The 21,136-nt window shown below is 42.2% G+C and overlaps 1 protein-coding gene across 2 annotated transcripts in view; it reads left to right on the top strand.

The window, feature by feature from the left end:
- Nucleotides 1–21,136, top strand: part of CCDC88C (coiled-coil and HOOK domain protein 88C) — a 98,497-nt gene that overhangs the window by 56,030 nt on the left and 21,331 nt on the right. For both annotated transcript variants that reach the window (XM_087725546.1, XM_087725541.1), the window contains exons 8-17: nucleotides 829–1,013; nucleotides 2,255–2,336; nucleotides 2,755–2,913; nucleotides 5,079–5,225; nucleotides 13,723–13,867; nucleotides 14,392–14,573; nucleotides 17,156–17,293; nucleotides 17,988–19,058; nucleotides 19,856–19,983; nucleotides 20,794–20,935. In XM_087725546.1, coding sequence (XP_087581672.1) covers nucleotides 829–1,013; nucleotides 2,255–2,336; nucleotides 2,755–2,913; nucleotides 5,079–5,225; nucleotides 13,723–13,867; nucleotides 14,392–14,573; nucleotides 17,156–17,293; nucleotides 17,988–19,058; nucleotides 19,856–19,983; nucleotides 20,794–20,935 — 2,379 coding nt within the window. The remainder of the gene's footprint in view (nucleotides 1–828; nucleotides 1,014–2,254; nucleotides 2,337–2,754; nucleotides 2,914–5,078; nucleotides 5,226–13,722; nucleotides 13,868–14,391; nucleotides 14,574–17,155; nucleotides 17,294–17,987; nucleotides 19,059–19,855; nucleotides 19,984–20,793; nucleotides 20,936–21,136) is intronic.

The following is a 21,136-nucleotide window of genomic DNA, read 5'->3' as shown; positions in this document are numbered from 1 at the left end:
CTTAAGTTTTCACTAACATATATGCCCTTATAAGGAAGCACTGTACATTTCAGTAATGCATGTTAGAATAGCGGAAAGGAAAATAATAGAAATAGGCAATTCCTAAGATCCCAAACAGAGATTAGGACTTTTTAATCTGTAAATAATAGAAGAAACCAGAAGGGAATGATGACATCATAATTCTCAAATTGGGTAGCAACCATCTCCAATGACCATTTCAACATTTCTAATTGATTTTCTGCATGGAAAATCTTCAATCTAGATATAAGCATGCATGGACTTTTATGGATAATTATGTGCCTGTATACATTATTGCCCATAGAGGTATTGAGGCACAATATGCACTGGTTCATGATACTAGGGAACGACAGCTGGTCCTGGCCCCCTACCCTGAAATGTTCAATTTGAGTCAATATTTTTCTTTTAAGAGAGTGAAACCTATATGAATACCAATATGTATTTCTTCATATATTTAAGAAGAAAAACTTAAGCATATGTAACTGAATTGAAAGCATCTTACTTTCCTGTAATCTTACTGCCTTTTCCTCCTCCCCTAAGTGTTCATGTCAGATATGGATTACAAATTCCTCAAGATGAAAATATGTCTCTTTGTTATAACTCCGTGAAGGAACACATGTTAAATAAATCCAGCATCTTGGGGCCTGTTTTGTTAAGATTCAACTAAACTTGTTGGTAACCTCTTCAATTTGTGCCACAACAATTTTTATGTCCATTTGTTTGCCATTTTCTTTTTGTAAATCATTTCCTTCTATGAATATCTTACATATATGATGCACTTTTTTCTCATACCTTTTATTTTCCTTCAAGGTAATTGTAGATCTCACTCAAGACAGAGATTACCTGCAGTCCCAAACGCCACTGAGTCCTCTAAAAACATCAAGTCCAGCTTCTTCCCCAAATCTTGCCAGCCGTCTCTCCAATGAGGACAAGCAGCATTTGTCTGTGGAGCTTGCAGATGCAAAAGCCAAACTAAGAAGGATCAGGCAGGAGCTGTGAGTACTAAGAGTGAGAGCACTTTGGTCTGTACTGGTAGTTGTTCATTTGGAATATAATTTCAGGATAGGACACACCATAAAAAACAAAACATTGTGCGGTTGGTTCATTTCTCTCTCCCTCCTACTCGTGCATATAGACAAACTTCCATACAATAGCCCTTCTTAGCAGTTTGTGTAAAGAATTAGCAGAAAGTACAACAATTTTCATTTAGTGACAGTTCAAAATTACAGTGGCACTGAAAAAAAGTGACATGACCATTTTTCACACTTATATTGCAGCAGCTCCCATTGTCATGTGATTTACATTTAGAGGCTTGACAACTGACTCACATTTATGATGGTTGCAGTGTCCCAGAGTCATGTGATCTCCTTTTGCTACCTTCTGACAAGCAGAGACAATGGGGAAGCCAGGCTCACTTAACAACCGTGTGACTAATTTAAGAACTACAGTGATTCCCTTAACAAATGAGGCAAGAAAAGTTGTAAAATGGAGCAAACCCACTTACATTTCTCACTTAACAACATAAATTTGGGGCTCCATTGTCATCATAACTTGAGGACTACCTGTACACACTTAGAAATGTTATGAGCAGATATAAATACAGGAGGTCCTCGCTTAATGACTGTTAAGTGTTCCACAACCATTCAAATTTGTGACAGCACTGAATGAGTGCCACTTAAGACCTGTCCTGAGAATTCCTGCCATTGTAGTGTCCCCGTGGCCACATGATCACCATCTGCAGTTTTCTGTGCCTGCTTCAGAATAGCAAAATCATCGGGGAAGCTTGCAGGAGGTTGCAAATGGCAGCCATGTGACATCCACTTAGTGACCTGTGATGCTTAACTATGGCATTGCTGTTCTGAAACAATTTAAGACTACATGGCTTATCAAGAAAAATTCTGGTCCCAGTTGCCATTGTAGATCAAGGACTACCTGTAAGACAAAAAAGACTTATAAATCATTGTTTTGAATGTGTGTAACTTGTGGCAAAAATCTATTTTAGAACAACTTGCTGAAACCCACTGTTCAGTATCATTTCCCCTGTGTTATGATGCCTTTGGGTGAATTTCTCATTTTTCTAATAATTGTGGCCTCTTTTTCATTGGTCTATGGTCATTGTTGGTTTTGCGGATTTAATAACTAGGAAACCTGAACCTTTTTATGTTCCTCTTGCTGAACTTCAGTGATTTCCACATTTGGCAGAAGAGTTACTAACTAACTTGTATGAAATCCTCAGGGAAGAAAAATCAGAGCAGCTTGTTGACACCAGACATGAAGTAGATCAGCTAGTCCTGGAACTACAGAAAATAAAGCAGGAGGTAATGATATCTATTAAATTATAAAGAACAGCTATTAACATGCATTGGTCTTAAAGTGATACATATATACATACACATCCAATTTCGGGGCTGGTACTCTTGATCAGGACAAGAAACCCTTCTTAGTGTATTTAAGGAATTCAAACTTAATGAATGGAGAGATCTGAATCTGCAGATCAATTGGCAATTTCAGGTCATTTATTGCTATGTTAGTTGCTAAGAGTTACTGAGCATGGTAATAACTCACATGTTTCATAATTTCTGGCATACACTTATCTTTGTTTTGTGGGAATGAATAGAGAATGAATTGTGCATACTGAAAATAGCATTAATTCTTAGTCTTGCTCTCCTTACGGTGCTTCCTTTTTTGTTAATAAGTCATTTCAAAAGTTTGCTGTACTGATTTTACTTTATTCAGAATATTACCCTCATGGCAGATGCTCGCTCTGCTCGGGCCTACAGGGATGAGTTAGATTCCTTAAGAGAGAAAGCAAACAGAGTGGAGAGACTTGAGATGGAGCTGGTCCGGTGTAAAGAAAAGCTTCACGATGTTGATTTCTACAAAGCACGGATGGAGGCAAGTTGGGTTATAGCAAGAATGGATATTTTGGTATTTGCTAATTTAATCTGATGTATATTATATTATATACTGCAATTGTTTAGATTGACACTTGCTACCTAATGGTCTCATACAATGATAACAACATAATTCTTATAAGAACTAGCAGCCTTTGGACATTTTGATGGCCACGGTCCCATATAAAAGGTGGTTATGAACTATCTTTTCTCTGACTGAAGACAATTTCTAACACTACCTGTGAGCTGGTCACCTTATATTCTTAATTATATCCTGTCCTGGATAAAGTTTTTGGAAACCTGAAAGGGAACATATCAATCCATCCCTGTCTGCCAACCTACAAATATAACTCCACCTGTAGCTTTCTCCTCTCTGTAGCAGAAGACACTGGTAGAGAAGTATGATTACAATTAACACTCCAGCCCTGGTTATTTAAAACTGCAGTGTAATGACACTCTTCCCCTCTAGCAAAAGACCTGGCCATAGGTGACAGCTCACTGTTAGATTTGGAATCTGTGCTTGGTTTAAGTCCAGATGGTTAAGGATTCTGGTAATCAACAGCATGCTCATGCATCCCACCTGATCATTCCCCTGGGCTGTAGAGTGCCTAGTTTCTCCTGGAAATACTCATATTCATATTCTGGTATGTCACTTTTCTAGGAAATCAACCTCCATACGCTAACTCCAAAATCTGCTCTCAGATTCTCATTTTTGAAGAAGTGTCAGATCAGAAGTTCAGATCTGAGTGTAATGCTCTACATTAGGGGTGTCAAACTCAAGGCCCAGGGGCTGGATCTGGCCCACAGGGCTGCCCTGGAAACAGTGAAGGGCCAGCCTGCGGTGCTTCTAGCAGTGAAAATGAAGCTTGGGAGGGCTGCATGTGGTTCCCCTGAGCTCAGTTTTTGCTGGCAGAAGGTTTCAGGAGGCCGTTGGAGCTGGAAACAGAGCTTGTGACGGCTGCCTCCCCCCCAGCTTTGTTTTCGCTGGCAGAAGGTTGCAGGAGGCTGTTGCAGCTAAAAATGGAGTTAGGGAGACTACTTTTGCTGGCACAGCACTCGGGCCACCACAGATGTCCCCCAACATGAGTAACATTTAGCTGGCCATGCCCATCCTGCCCCCCGAGATCAAACACAACCCTGATGTGGTCCTCAATGAACTCGAGTTTGACACCCCTGCTCTACATTTCTGTTTTTAAATTTACCCATGCCCAGCAAGGGAGGAACCAACTTCAAATTATCAGGGATATTTCTCCAAAATACTGCTCTTTACTAATAAATTAGATTGATCAACAAGTATGGCTTTGTGTTTTGAGAAAACATTTGGGTGGAAACAACAATTATATTAGCCGATCTGTCATCAAAAAGTAATGATGCTGAATACTAGTATAAAAATAATTTCTTAAGGGGAACGGATTATTCCAAAAGCAATACCATTTAATAAAGCTTTGTTCAGGGTTGCAGATAGGAATAGAAGTTTGCTTTCATTTAATGATGTTCTTTTCTGTGGAATGGCCAAACTGCCTGCTGTGTAATCCCAGCTTATTGTGCAGCTGTCTTGGACATCTAAGAAAAGGGGCTGTAGAAACAGAATCTAGCTTTAGTACCTCTTTCCTCCCTTACACTCTTAGAATTCATCAACTCATGTTGTTTAGTAAAGTGTTGACTGTTTCTTTGCTCTCAAATTGTTTAAGACATTAAAACTTTTCATCTACATAGAGGAAGAAGTAATAAGTAGTCCAGCATTGCACCCTGTCATCTTATCTACAATGGCTAATTGCAACTGTTAATTGGCAATTTGTTTATTTACTTATTTTATTTGTTTGCTGCCCATCTCACCTAGAAGCACTTGCTGGTATTTCATCAGGCATAATTGTATTTCATCCTTTTATCATAATAATTTTCATAGGGATGTAGGGTTCTATTCTTGTAGAAGAAGGCACATGAAAATTACTTTTACATTCTAGCATAATACTTTTGCCAATCTAGCTAAATTCTAACTTTGCAATAATTGAAGAATTTTGTAGATACAACATTATTTTTCTATGTCATCCATTGCCCACAGAAAAATATTTCATGGTATGCTATTGATGCTGATATTAAATTGATATTATTAAAATTGGATGGTGTTTAAATCACTCAGCAATTTGTGTTTTTTTTTACTTGCAGGAGCTTAGAGAAGACAATATTGTATTAATTGAAACAAAGACAATGTTGGAAGAGCAATTGATGATATCAAGAGCTCGTGGTGATAAATTACATGAGATTGAAAAAGAAAATTTGCAATTGAAATCCAAACTTCATGACATAGAACTGGTACAGTGTGATATTTTTAAACATTGGCAGAATTTCTTTTCAAGCTAATTAGTTTTCAGGCAACTGAAGAATGGTCTCATACCAAAAAGATTAACTCTTTGAAACAGTGCAGCATTTTTTCAAAATGCTGAGAATCAGAATGACACTAGCTTGAAAGTATGAAGTTATATTCATGTGTCAAGTTTGCATATTTTAATGGTAATATACAGGTGAAACTCAAAAAATTAGAATATCATGCAAAAGTTCATTTATTTCAGTAATGCAACTTAAAAGGTGAAACTAATATATGAGATAAGACTCATTACATGCAAAGCAAGATAGTTCAAGCCGTGATTTGTCATAATTGTGATGATTATGGCGTACAGCTCATGAAAACCCCAAATCCACCATCTCAAAAAATTAGAATATTACATGCAATCAATAAAACAAGGATTGTACATAGAACAATATCAGACCTCTGAAAAGTATAAGCATGCATATGTGCTTAATACTTGGTTTGGGCCCCTTTTGCAGCAATTACTGCCTCAATGCGGCGTGACATGGAAGCTATCAGCCTGTGGCACTGCTGAGGTCTTATGGAAGACCAGGATGCTTCAATAGCGGTCTTCAGCTCTTCTGCATTGTTCGGTCTCATGTCTCTCATCTTTCTCTTGGCAATGCCCCATAGATTCTCTATGGGGTTCAGGTCAGACGAGTTTGCTGGCCAATCGAGCACAGTAATCCCACAGTCATTCAACCAGGTTTTGGTGCTTTTGGCAGTGTGGGCAACTGGAAAATGAAGTCAGCATCCCCATAAATCTTATCTGCGGAAGAAAGCATAAAGTGCTCCAAAATCTCCTGGTAGACGGCTGCGTTGACCCTGGTCTTAATGAAGCACAGTGGTCCAAAGTCCTGTTGCTCCTTGGTCCAAAGCCCTCTTTTCTGATGAGAGCAACTTTTGCCAAAAGCACCAAAAATTGGTCAATGACCGTGGGGTTACTGTGCTTGATTGGCCTTTCCATTCTTCCTCCATACTCTGGGTCCTTGGTTTCCAAATGCAAAAGTTGCTCTCATCAGAAAAGAGGACTTTGGACCACTGAGCAATTAATAATAGGAATAATTGCCTAATCTACTCAAATGGTGATTCATCACTAATATAGGCATAGGTGTCCTTTAATGTACATTTGAATTTTATCTTTCTCTTTCCTTTTTATTCTTATGTACCGTATTTTCACGACCAAAAGCCGCACCGGATTAAAAGCCGCAGTATCAATTAACGTTAATTTTTTAAACTTTTTCCACATATAAAGCGCACCGGGTTATAAGCCGCGCTCAGAGACCCGGCTCCCCTTGGTTCCTCATCGAATCACGTGCGCAGGTTGCAACTTGGAACTCCGTCTGCCCGAGTTGGGGCATTTTCTGGCTTGGGACGCTCCGGCGGCTTCTTCGGGAGGCAGCCCGCCGGCTTCGGCGAAGGCTGGGACGGAGAGCGCGGCGAACGTGGAGCATGTGTAAAGTACTTTCGCCCCCACGCCGGCCCCCCTCACCGCGCGCCGGCCTTCGGGGATGAAGGGGCAGGACTTCCCGGGCGGAAGGCATGCCTGGCTCTGCGGCTCCAGCCCCAGCACCTTTCGGCCGAGCCTCTCCCGCCAGGCGGCCGCCTTCCTCCGCTGAGCGGCCCCGCGCAGCCTCGCCACCCCGGGAGATCGCCAGCGCGGGGGCCTGGGGCGCCGCGGCCAGGGAAGCCAAACCGGGCGGCGGCGGGCAGGGCGCCCGGGTTGCGGTCCCCGAGGCGGGCGGGTGGGCGCACGTGGCAGGCGTCGGCTAGCGGGACGTTTCTGGCGCGGGAGGCTTCGGGCTCCGCTGCTCTCCCGGCTCTTGCCCGGCTGGCGTGGTGTGCTGGGAAGACCGGCACCGCACCGGCCACCCGCGCGCCCTTGACCGGCAGCGCAGAGCCAGCTGGGGCGCGGAGCGGAGTTAGGCAGGGCGACTGCCGGGGCGGATGGGGTGCTCGGCGCCGGCAAATCCTGAAGGGCTGCGTCCCTTCTTGCGGCGGCGGGGGTGACGGAACAGCTCAGTCTATAGGGGCTGGGAACTGGGTGGCTCTCTGCTCGCCCCCCGGTCTCCGACTGAGAAAGTAGCGAGGTTGAAGGGAGAGACCCGAGGGACGTGTGCATGCTTGCGAGCTTCAAGTTTGAGCGTCGGGAGGGAGAGATTTTCTATCTTTTTTCACACATAAAGCGCACCGGGTTATAAGCCGCACTGCTGGTTTTTGATAAAATTTTAGGATTTTCAGTGCGGCTTATGGTCGTGAAAATATGGTATATTAGATTAGTTCTGCTGATATTGACATAGAAAATTCACCTTCCATTAGGAAAAGCCTGACAAGAGGTGATTTTAGAGCTATAATTTCAGATATTTTAAAACTGTGCACTAGATGTTCTTCCACCAAATTGATGGGAGATGATAACTTGGTCAGGATAAACTTCAGCTCCTTATTTAGGCTTAAGAAATTGTAAATGTTGCCTTTTCCAGGGTGCTACGAAAGAGAGTCCAAGCAAGGGTTAAATACAGCCAATCTGCCCAGAACTGAATTGAAACTTTAAGCCACGCCTCTGGTGTTGACAATCTTCAGTTTTTTTCAATTCAGCTAGCCCATTGGATGCACTTTCGAGTTTCTCTCCAATTCTACAGATTGCTTGAACTCTCCTAGAGTTAAAATTATGGAAAATTCCCTTAATGTCTTCATCTCGAGCAGGTTTGGTGAGGGAAAATTCCTTTTCAATTTGGCCATTTGCTCACCCCTTTGGTCCTCCTGGTGTCCTGGGTTCGCTCGGACGTCGTAGGGCCACAGGCAACTATCATGGGAGGTGCATGGGTCAGAGTGCCGACACCAGCGCTGTCGCAGCACCCCTGCTGTGGTGGAAACCCCCACTGAAGGCTCCGTTGCCACCGTTCCCACTTTGCATAATCCGGCATTCAACGCAGCTCTTCAGGGTTCCTATCTAGTTCCGGCGGCAAATTTGAGTTGCATTACTGGCGTGGCGGCCGATTCGGGACACAGGGAGTTCCTTCCGCCATTTTGTTTTTGCCGGTTTCATTTCTGAGCACATTGCTGCAGCTGCCTGGTCGTGTGACTTGTTACAGGTGCTGCGTATTGCTATTGCTATTGCTATTGCTATTGCGTGGAGGCTCCTTCTCCGGTCTGACCGGCAATTTGACTTTTAATCTAGCAAAACCACCAGATTAGTGCAGCAAAGGATCATGGCTTATCAGGTCGCCTTCTTACCTGACCTGCAAGGTGCTGGGAGCTGCTAACTCTTGCGCCGCATTCCTGCTTGGCTGGATCTGATCTCAGTGACCTTCTATGTCTCCTGAGTGCTTGGGTCCGTGGTCGGCAACTGTGAAGGTGGTGAATGGAGGTAGTCCCCGCCTGTTTCAGTTAGACTCCAACTTTTCAGCCATGGCAGATCAGAGCACTGAGAACTCAGAGTAGATTGGGCTCTCTTGCAGAGTTTTCTCCAGGCAAGCTGGCAAGTCTGCCCGGGAAGCCATGAGGGGCAGCAAACACTATTCTAGGCCTGGACCCAAACATGGATCAGGCCCGGATAAGGATGCCATACGTCGCCAGAAGGCCTTAGGGAAGCACTTTCCAAGGCTCAGCAGCAGGCCCAAACCTCCCAATCAGTGTCTCCAGTGGAGCCCTCCATGGAAGTTCAACCAGATTAGAGGCAGCCCGTCTCTGATAGTGATGAGGAGGGCCAAGAGTTTTCTCCCACTGCTTCCCTTGCCATGGTGGCTTCTCCAGGTCCTTCAATGGTTGACCAGGCCGATCTCTTTGCCTGTCCTTCAGACCTGGAGGAAGAGCCCACTCCCGTGGGCCCCTTGGCACCCCAGCAGCCGACCCCCCGACCCATTCCAGAAGTTCGACCCATTGAGGACCAAGGTCCCAACCTTTCAGCAGAAATGCAGGAGGTCATTAACGGGGCTATATCCCAGGGCATAGAGGCGGGCATGCTGCAGCGAGGCAAGCACCCGCGCAAGACCCGAAATCTCCAGCCCCAAGATGCTCCCAGAGAAGCACCCTTCACCCAGTCTTCTCAGTCTCCACATTCCTCTCTGGCCAGTGAGGATTCTGACTGGGAGGAAGAGGACATCCTACCTAGGCAGCAACCTGAGTTTTCTGGGGACGAAGGGGTTGCATCCAAAAAGCCTGTCTTTATTTAAGCTTGCCAACTTCAAAACCATCTTAAAGGTCTCGATCCACTTGGGGTCTACCCCCTCAGATCAGGCGACTAATGATCCAGATGACCTGTCTAAGGACCTCTTTGAGGAGCCTGTGTCGGCCCAGGAGATAGTGCCGGTCCCCAAGCTCTTTCTGAATGTGGTTCAAAAGCAACGGGCACAACCAGCCACCCTTGCTACTCCTAGTAGCAATGATAAGAGGTTGTACACGGTAGACGCCAGTATGGAGGACTTGCTTAAATTACCTCCCATTGATCCTCCTGTGGCAGCCCTTACCTCATCCTCTATACTCCCTCACGATTTGCTGCAGGGACTCAAAGCGGAGGACAAGAAAGCAGAGAACGCCTGCCACAAAACGCACCAGGCAGCGGTTTGGGCAATTAAAACGTCTGCCTCGGTGTCCTTCCTGTCTAGGGCTGCCCTTCTCTGGTTGAGACAGTTGCTTACCAAACTTCCGGCCTGATATACCAAATTAAGGGAGGATGTCAATAAGATTATGGCGGCTACTGAGTACACTGCCGACACCACCCTGAGCGCAACCAAATTTGCTTCCCGGGCCTTGGCGTCCAATGTCACTACTAGGTGTCTCTTGTGGCTCAAGCACTGGAATGTTGACATGCACTCCAAGTGGAAGCTGTTTAAAGGGGACAAGCTTTTCGGGGAGGTCCTGGACTCAGTCCTAGTAGAAAACAAGGACAAAAAGAAGGTAATGCCATCGGTCACCAAGAAATCTGACTGGAAGGGCTCCAACTCCTATAGGAGGCAGCCCTTTTGGAACGTGGAGCCTTCCTCCAGCTCCATCTCTTTCCATCAGCCATACTTACAGCAGACTGACCAGTCCCAGGACTGTCAGTCATTTTGCGACAGAGGTCGCCAGCAGAATTTCTCCAGGTGCCCCTTTCGAGGGGAGTCTGGTTCCCGCCCTTTCAAAAGTGACCACCAATGGTCAGCTCCCGTAGGAGGGCGTTTTCAGTTATTCCACGCCCAATGGAAGTGGATCACGTCAGACTAGTGGGTCCTACAGACAATCCACTTGGATCTCACCTTGGAATTTCTCTCCCCTCCCCTCCCCACGACACTTCATCTGCTGTCCCACCCCTCCGCATCCTGTCAAAAAGGCTCTCATGGAACAGGAGATCAGGCATCTCAGGGACATCAGGGCCATAGAACCGGTTCCACCAGGTCTGGAAGGAACAGGATTTTACTCCATTCTGTTCCTGGTCCCAGAAAGCTCCAGGGGTTGGAGGGGAATCCTAGATCTAAAAAGATTAAATTATCACATAACTTACCAGAGATTCAAGATGTAGTCCATATAGTCCATCCTGGGCTGCATCAGGCCAGGAGACATCTTGACATCCATAGATCTCAAAGAGGCCTACCTCCACGTACCCATTTGCAAAGCTCTCAGTACCTGAGATTCGCTTATGCCGGCCGCCACTACCAGTATCGAGCCTTGCCGTTTGGCCTGTCATCGGCCCCCGATCTGAGAAAGGCAGCCTTTCTCAGGTCTCATCCGGTGCTGCTCCATTGCTACCTAGACGATGTCCTCATCCAGTCTTCATCACCTCAGCAGGCGAACCAAGACCTGAGGTACACCATGGAGCTTCTCCATAAATTTGGAGAAAAGTCATCTTCAACCAATGACCAGGTTGCAACATTTAGGCGCTGTCATTGACACCATCACCTGCCAGGTCTTCCTGTCCCTGGAGCAGGTAATGAGCCTCAAAGAATGGGTCCTGCAGGTGCAACAATCCCCTGACACCAAGGTCGTGCAGTTGTCACAACTCCTAGGCAAGATGATATCATGCCTGTCCATCATCCCGTGGCCAAGACTCCATTCTCGTCCCTTGCAGTGGCTCCTGCTGCCCTAACAGAGGGCCAGTGAAAGCAGCTCAACAAGGATGATACCTGTCCCCCTGAAGGTACGTCACTCCCTCAGGTGATGGCTGTCTCCAGCCCTGGCGAGGGGCTCTCCGTTCAGGGAACCAGCACGTCTCACCATCATGACGGACGCCAGTCTTTATGGCTGGGGAGCTCACCTCCACAATCAGCTCGCGCAGGGCAGGTGGTCTTCGGCTGACACCATCAATTGGCTGGAGCTGAGGGCAGTCAGATTGGCCCTCCTCCATTTCTGCCTCAGCATACAGGGGCATCACGTGAGAGTGCTAACAGATAATGTAGCGACAAAGGCTCACATCAACCGCCATGGGGCACTCGCTCCAGATTCCTGATGACAAGCTGATGCCCTAGTTCGGTGGGTAGAGAAACATATCCTGTCAATACAGGCAGAGCACATTTTCAAAGCAAGCAACATCCAGGCAGACTGGCTGAGCAGAGCCATGGTCGACCACTCGGAGTGGTGCCTGCCTCCGCTTCTATTCCAACGCCTGTCCCAGAGGTTCAGCTGTCCGCTGGTCAATCTGTTTGCCACCCCAGCCAACACACACCTTCCCAGGTTCTTCACCAGGTTTCACGATCTGCAGGCCAAGGGAGTCAACACCTTGCACTGCCCATGGCCACGGGGACTGTTGTATGCCATTACCTCTCCTTCCCAGAGTCATCTGGAAGATTGTGTCAGAGGCAGCGGAGGTCTTGCTTGTGGCACTGTTCTGGCCCACGGGAACCTGGTTTGCTGATCCTGTGAGTATCTCCATTGACCCTCTTTGGCGGATACCACCGCACGAGATTTCCCTCAGCCAGGGGGCCCTTCAACATCCAGAGCCCCAGTGGTTGCAACTGGCCGTCTGGCACTTGAGAGGGATCTCCTGAGCAGGGGCAGCCTCTCGACCAAGGTCATCTACACCATCCAGGCATCCCTCCATGACCCGGATCTATGATACCACCTTGAGGTCGTTTGCTGACTGGTGGACCTCTCACAAGGAATCTGCGACTTCGGCCATGATTCCCATTATCCTGGACTTCTTGCAAGATGGCCTTGACAAGGGACTAGCGCCCAACACTACAACATCAGGTGGTCGCAATCTCCACGATACTGGCGCCTGACGACTACTCCTCACTTGGACGTCATCCTACTATCCGTAGTTTTCTGAGAGGCACAACCAATCTGAGGCCCCCAGTGGTCCACAGATATCCTTCATGGGACCTCAACATTGTTCTCCGTGCTCTGATCGGTCCTCCATTTGAACCACTTCGTTGGGCCAGCATTAAGCATTTGACCTTTAAGACCGCCTTTTTGATCGCCATGACTTCTGTGCAGCATATCTCAGAGCTGGCAGCCCTATCAGTTTGGGAGGACTTGTGTTTGATACAACAGGACAGGGTGGTCCTTCGACTGGACCCAACATTCATCCCCAAGAACAACTCCTGGTTCCACCGGGCCCAGGAGATCAATCTCCTGGATTTTTGCCCGCATCCCAGGCACCCGAGGGAGAACCGTTGGCACATGCTAGATGTCCGTAGGATGCTCCGCAGATATGTCAAGTGCACGGCTGTGTTTTGTTGTTCAGAATTGCTCTTTGTTTCTTTCCAACTGGCCTCCCGGGGCAGAAAGTTTCCTCTTCTACTATCGGACTGTGATTGAGAGCCTGCATTGTCCTTGCTCATGTTCTGCAGTGCAAACCTGTGCCTAGCCATATCACGGCACATTCTACTAGGAGTGCCGACACCACGGCAGCCTGGGCGATGCAGGCACCGATCGAGGAGATTTGCAGGGCAGCCACTTGGACTTCGTTATCTCCGTTTGTTCGGAATTACAAGTTGGACAAGTTTGCCTCGGGAGAAGGGGCCTTTGGGAGGCGAGTTCTTCAGGGCATTCATAACAGCGGAGAGACTCTGAACGCGACTGCTTCCCGCCCTAGTGACATTTAGCTTTGGTATGTCCCTTGCTTGGACTCTCCAGAGCAGCGCCCTGGAAAATGACCATTGGCTTACCTGAAGGGTCGTTTTCAGGGCGCTGCAAAGGAAAGTCCAACCCCATCCTGGTTTCAGTACAGACGTCTACAGTTCCAGTTGGATTTGTTTCTCTGTTGGATATGGGTTTTTTATTTATTGTTGGCTGTCTCAGCGCGTAACAGTTCCACGCCTTCATTGAAAAAATCTGAAGATAGTCAACACCAGAGGCGTGGCTTAAAGTTTCAATTCAGTTCTGGGCTTATTGGCTGTATTTAACCCTTGCTTGGACTCTCCTTCGCAGCACCCTGAAAACGACCCTTCAGGTAAGCCAATGGTCATTTGCTGCATAGCTTTTTTTGTAGACCCAAATATCTTATCATTCAAGCTAGATTATAAATCTATGTGCCTTGTCCTCCATTAGGACAGGGATACCGACAAAAAGAGAATTGAAGAGCTCTTGGAAGAAAATATGGTGCTAGAAATTGCACAGAAACAAAGTATGAATGAGTCAGTCCACCTCGGCAAGGAACTGGAACAACTGTCAAAGAATACAGATCTCTCAGATAGTAAGTATGACAAATCAGTTTGCTATTCCTCATGTCATGTCATGCATTTGATTTTTGTTCATTAATTCAGAATTAGTAGGAAAAAGGAAGAATTCCTATAATGTATTTGGGTTCATACATTGCAAAATAACCAAAAGTAATTTTGTGTTCCAGTCTTATGAGATATTCTTCTTTTCCTTTCTCATTTTTTAAAATGACTCATTTTACTTTATTACGCAGAATAATCCACTATGCTCTCTATTAAGCCGGGCTCTCATTAAAGTCCATGTTTATGGATTTAAAAGTGATTGTTTTTAATTAATTGTATAGAATTACATTTTAATAAAATAACACTGGCTAGGGTGTACCTTGACCCCCTATTTTTAAATGGATGTTAAATAAATTAAAATTATTTAATATAAATTAAAAGATTTTATTTAAACAAATTAGTCCATTCTGATCAACAGATTAAGAAATAGTTGGAAATGGATCCATGTTTTCAAATGTGTTTATTGTTGGGCATTCTGGATATTGTATTTCAACAGCAAGGAAATCTTTTGTCTTTGAGTTGAATGAATGTGCATCAAGTCGTATCTTGAAACTTGAGAAAGATAACCAGAGCCTGCAAAATATCATCCAGGAGCTCAGAGATGCATCTGTAGTCACTGAAGAGAATAGCCTCAAATTTTTAGAACTGCAAAATGAGAATCAACAGCTTGGCCAAAAGGTAAATAACATAATTTATATTTACAGTCACCCAATCAAGTGTGTTTGGAAGTTATCTACCACAAGAGATAGTGTTGGCTATCAGTTTGGTTGGCTTCCAAAAAAAGGATTGAACAAACTGTAGCTGTTGGCCTTGAAGGTAGTGTAGCTGCCTCTGAAAGCAGTCTGCTAGGAGACAAATTGTGCTCTTGGTTGGCAATTGTGAGAAAAGATTGTTGACTAGTTAGGCCAGAGGTCCTTCATTCTGTCACTTGTACTTTTTACAGTAGTGTTTTTGCGACCTCGGCCTGAAGATGTGTGGACTTCAACTCTCAGAATTCCCCAGCCAGAATTCCCCACTGTGGCTGGGGAAATCTGGGAATGACATCCACACATCTTCAAGTAGCAAAATTGAGTAACACTGTATTACAGAAACTATTTAGATTTTATTTGGTCCTTTTATAGTTCCTGTTAACTGATTGACAGCATCCTTAGAGGGTAGGAACAAATCTTAACATTTCCTACACTTGTATTAGTTCTGCATCTGCTCTGCACTGAGAGTATAACCAACTTGCACATTTCTGTATGGTTTATGTAGGGCAATTCTCTATTTTTTTAAAAAAGAACAGGATAGATTGACCTACTGTTAGTGTTAGGATTGGCAACCTTTGGATGACTGTAGTTGGGCTGTCCTTGGAGTGTCTACAGTTTTAGGTTTTAGATGTAAAGAAAATAGTACTGCTATTTATAGTACATGTTTTACTAGTGTTCATTGTCATTGTTAGTTTTTTTCATAATGTTGACTATATTTTTCAGCCTAGTGCAGAATGGTAGAAAGAGGACAGATTCATGACATATCACAGAAGGATTTGCTGTATATTTGGCAGTTGTTTATAATCTATTACATAGACAAAAGTAGTAAATGATAGTTGCCCATGCCTCTGAGCTTATCTCATTTCACCCTTCTTAAGATGATGCCCAGATCTTGTGAGCTCAGCATGATTCAGTTCCCTTGTTTGTCCTCTGGCTTGAAACAAAATAGTATTTTCAGAGCCCTGGGATTATGATTGACCAAATGCTGAAAGGTGTTAAGAGGTTGGATGAAAAAATAAATAAAAGAATGCAGAAAGATAAGTAATAATGGCAGCTGCTTGAAAAGGGTAAGGCCATCTGAAGAACAGCTGTTAAAAATAAAAGTCATTGGTTAATGATCTGCTTCATTTTGCATCTGTCTTTGTGGTTGACAAAATAGGCCACATCATCTGACCAAGCTTATTTGGAAGAAGAATTGGGCAAATAGATGACCAGAAATAAAGTTATAAGCCTGAAAAAGAAATATATATGTATAACCAAGTTTAGTTGTCTACCTGTATCTTCTTAAAATATGAAAGTATTCATTTTCTAATAAAAATATGGAGCTCGGCTGTAGTCAAGGAATTGGGGGGGGGGGAGACAATGTAGTTCTATTTTTTAAAAGAATTAAGGAGTGAGAATGGATCAAATTTTAGGTTGGTTAAGCTTCATATCCATTCAGAAATTTTGAAAGTATTTTTTTGAAATTTAGTAAATTTTGAAATTTAGTAGACTTGCTTTTGAGATGTCCTAAAATAGATTAAATAATCTTCAATTTTCAATCATCTGAGCAAGCCTTAAACACGTGAGTTATATTTTTTAAATTTCATGTATTAAATGAAATTGTAACATTTCATCCTGACAGTCTCTGAGTGGAAAGAAGCAGATTTAATTAGATCTTCCCCTTTCATTTCTTGTCCTCTGACAAGACAATCCTACAAGTTGAATTTACTGCCACAAATGATTGCTATTCCAATCTTCAGTAAATATCCTCTTGTAAAGCATGTGGCAATTATAGGCTTCTTACAGTTAAATGTTCTTATCATATTGGATGAGCCCCTTATCTAAACATATTGGATGAGCCCCTTATCTAAACTTTTCTGTCATGTAAAGTGAGTTCTTGATCCTCCAGCCTTCATCCTTTTCTAAATCATCCATATACTTCTTAGTTCCAGTAACTTTTAGGTTTTGGATATATTGCCAATTCATTCAGAAATCAGAGCTCAACTGCCCCAGCACTCTCATGGCCAATTAATTTTTTATATGCCAATAATAGCTTCAATAGGCTTGATGAATGTTGGATGCTCAGCCAAGACTGGATATTCTTTTATGCAATTAGAACTTATAAAGTGTTACCTCACACATATGCAGACATTTTGTGTTACATTCCTTGTGTATTATTGAATTCATGGTAGTCATGTTTACATAACCTGCGGACTACCTACATTTGGTACTTTGGGCAAAGGGAAGGAGGTAGAAATAGTCATTTTTGTACCATCCAAGAGCAGTGTTGTTGTAGGTATTCATCCAAACATATAGCTAATAAATTTTAGAAATACCATCTCATTAAGTAGCTGCTATGTTGTCTTTGATTCATTGCCACATCTAAAGAAGGTGGAAGCCAACATATTTTATTTCTGCTGTCTTATACTGCTTTGGCAAACATATTGATAAAGATTAAAATACTTAATTTCTCAAAATGTCCTTCTATGTGCACAGTGTTTCTTCTTACATAAAACCTTTCTTATCCAGATTGAGAAGCTGCAAAATCAGATAGAAAAGGAGAAACAAAGTAACCAAGACTTGGAGGCTTTAAGTGAAGAACTCTTGAAAGAAAAGCAAGATCTTAAGAACACAATGGAGGCTTTAAAAGCTGATCAAGAAAGACAGGTAGAGATGTGGGTTTTGCTGAAGTTATTTCTAAAATAACTTCAGTTGGGTGTTAGAAAATTGTTGGCATACATATATATAACAAGAGGAGAAACATGTTTTTGCTGAATTCAAGAACCGAGCATACTCAAAATAGAAAGCAGTTTATCCCTTTATTTTCATACTTATATTTAAATTGGTTGAAATGTTGACTTCTCCAGGAACTGTTTTTCTGGTTGAGTCACCTCAGTATAATGATTTAGAATGATGGTTAAGAGATGTCACATCAGCTGACATTGTAAAGGTGCAATTGAGTTGCATGAAGTGACATTGCTGCATAAATACGCCTTCCAGAGTATCATTTGATGAATTGTATCTGTTTGAAATAATGCTTGGTTGTTCAACTGAATCATCTTATTCTTTTTCTCTTGAATTTTGGATTGAGTCTAATTTTTGGTGTTAGCAACCTCATATGGCCTTCAGCCATTCCTCTAACATTTGTGCTATTGTCTTGGATAAAGATAAATTTCATATGACTCATTGTGTTAAATGTTATTTAAAAAATAGAGTAAAAGCATGAATCCAACAATACCTTTTTTTCTCATACAGTTTGATATAAAACAGTCAATTTCATTTTATTAATCCAGATTTTCTTTTATCTACAAGAGTGCATATTTGGTATATAAAGGATGAATTTTTTTTGTTCTGACTCTAGATACAAGACCTAGAAAAAGAAACTGATCACCTGAATCAAGTGGTTTTCTCTCTAAGACAGAGATCTCAAGTCAGTACAGAGGCCAAAGTGAAAAACATTGAAATGGAAAACAAAATGCTTCACGAGGCAGTTAGTGAGAGCAACAGCAAGCTCAGTAAACTTGAATTTGAAAAAAAGCAGTTGCAAAAAGATTTTGAGCAAGTTAAAGAAAAAGTAGAAAGAGTAGAAGAAATGGATAAAGAGCTTCATCGGCTAGAAAAAGTGAATGACCAGCTTGCCAAAAAAGTTGCAGTCATGAAAATTACCACTGATAAAGTAGAAGTACTTGAACAAGAAAACAAGGATCTGGAAGTAGAAAACAGAAAGCTGAAAAAGTCTCTAGATACTTTGCACAATGTTTCTATCCAGCTGGAAAATTTAGAAAAGAATAATAAACAACTAGATGACAAAAACCTGGAGCTCAGGCAAATTGTAGAAACTATGAGATTCACCAGTACAAAATTAGCCCAGATAGAGGCAGAAAACAAAGAGCTAGAAAAGGAAAAGGAAGAACTTCAAAAAAACATAGTCATGCTGAACGTTTTGCTCAAGAAATCAGAAAGGTTGGAGCTGAGTTACCAGAGTATGAGTGCTGAGAATCAAAAACTGCAGCAAATTCTAGAAAGTAACAATAAAAATGTTCAACAGTTGGAAAAAGAACTCCAGCGTGTTGAAGATGACAATCAAAGTCTTCAGAGAAAATTGGAAGAACTGAAGATCTCAAGTAAGCAGGTGGAATGGTTGGAAAAAGAGAAGAAATTGTTGGAGCAGGAAGTATTTCAATTGGATAAAGACAAAAAGATGTTGGAAAAAGAGACAAAGAGACTGTGGCAGCAAGTAGAGCTAAAAGATGCTAACTTGGATGAGAATACTATAAAATTAACAGCAATTGAAAAGGAATACAAGATTTTAGAAAGAGAACTTGCTAGAGTCAGTGCTTCATCAAATAAGATGAAGGAATTTGAAAAGAACAATAAAGATCTACAGAAGCAAGTTACTATTGACAAGAGAACTCTAGATACGTTAAGAGAGGTAAGCATAATTTCACTGCCTACCATCTAACGAGGAAATAGGAAATCAGGATGTAGTGATTAAAAGCTTTACAACTTCCTTAGAAATAGGGAATAATGAATTGTAGGCACTCATCACAGTCATTGATTTTATAATTCATGGAAGCCAATTGTTGATTCACATACAACACAATTTAGATTTATCTTAACTAAAGTTCAGTTTACTTTATCATGCTGTAGTATGTGCAAGCCTTTTGCAAATTCATGGAGCCTCTTTGTATGGTGGGACAATATTAGTATTTTTATGAACTATGGTATTTCAAATAGGGGAGATTATTACCTTATACAATCAAGTTAATTTTAACATATTCAGATATTCCATAACTGATGACACTTCCCTTTATATGAGAAATTGCAATAGATTTCCTCATTTAATCATTGCTTGGCATAGAGTAACTACTTTATTTTAGGAAAAAATCGTAAGTATTGTATAGAAGCTGAGAGACAATCATTCAAATTATGGAAGAGCATGTTCCAAAAAAAGCTATTATTGCTCTTCAGGTATGTTGAGCTATAACTGTTTTAGTTGCTCACTGTTTGTGAGAAGTGAAGTCCAGTAGATTTGAAAAGTACCAGATGTCTATAGACAATGTCTGATTAAAACCATTGTGCAACTAAGATTTCAGCTACATGTAAAATCTTGTTTAAAACATTTTGATTTATGTTTCTTCACAGTAAAATTGTGTACACGTTCACCACATTTTTTCCCCTAGCAGCCTTGGAAATTATTTGTTTTGTCATTGTTGTTCTTATTTACAGGATTTAGTTCTTGAGAAGTTGAAAAGCCAAAAGTTATCTAGTGAGATGGATAAATTGGACCTAGAACTAGAGAAGATGGGACTAAATAAGGAGCTGCTTCTGCAGGATGATAATGGCAACAGTGATAAGTGAGAAGATAGTTTGTTTCTGAATCTGTATTTTTCTGTATTTTAACTTCTGTTCCTTTAGTCTCCTTCACGTTTTAGGCATATGTGCTTCTTTGCCATTGGAAGTTGTAGTTGTCAGGTAGCTGGAAGAAAGTCCCCAATCTAATCTAAATCTTTTAAACAGGTGGTTTTCTTATTTAAACAAATGGCCTACAATTGGCAACAAAACTACTAGTTGTAAAAATTTGTTAATTAGTAAGTTTCTGTAGAAGCATTCTTTCTTCCAATCACTGCTTGAAAGAGTATGAAAGCTTCTTTAGATAAAGGATTGCAGTTACTTTGTGGATAGTGGTCCAGATACCACATTACAACAAGTGGAGGGGCCCAGAATAAAACAAGAGGGACCAGGACAAAAATGAATTTGAAAAATGTGGAAATCAATTTACAATCAAATTAGCCAAACACATGTATACTTAATACTTTCCCCTTGTATCAATTAAAAATTCTAATCCTATTGCAACGTTTATGGGTACACTGGAAGTTTCATTCAGGGATTTCTGAAATGACATGACATAATCACTATCAGAGATAATAGTACTTTTCCCCACCCTGGTTTGTCTCTGGGGTAAGCCCCTTTGCATGGGACAAGCTTTACTTCTAATCTAATGTTGCAATTCTATACATTGATCCTATTCGTTGATTTTTCCCAGATGAGAAAATAAAATACTGATATAAAGTAAATTTTAGGCATTCGGTTAATACTTGCAAAACATGGACTTTGTTCTTTCATATATTTTCAGTTACTGACATGCTGTCCTTAACACCCCTCAGGAAATATAAAATCTTGGAAAGCCAAAGTGAATGTATTCTAAAGACAACACTAGCTAGTAAAGAAGAGAAAATTGTTGCATTGGAGGCCAAACTACAAGAGTTTGTTAACTTAAACCAACAGTTACAGAACGAACTAAACATGGTAAGACAGAAACCCAGAAATAATGCTCGATAGTAGCAAGTGACCCATGACAGGTCACCTATGAAATAATGCAAACCTTGATATATACAGAAATTCTTCCTCCTGATTGTAAAAAGTGCTTTTGATCCTGTTCTTTCTAATCTATTGATGAAGGTCTCTGGTTTTTGTTTATGGCTTAGATCAGGGGTGTCAAATTTGATT

This window comes from Thamnophis sirtalis, unplaced genomic scaffold (genome assembly GCF_051295495.1).
Source record: "Thamnophis sirtalis isolate CommonGarterSnake01/CBP01778 unplaced genomic scaffold, rThaSir2_p1.2 scaffold_1, whole genome shotgun sequence".
Lineage (NCBI taxonomy): Eukaryota > Metazoa > Chordata > Lepidosauria > Squamata > Natricidae > Thamnophis > Thamnophis sirtalis.
This window is presented reverse-complemented; position numbering and strand designations above follow the sequence as displayed.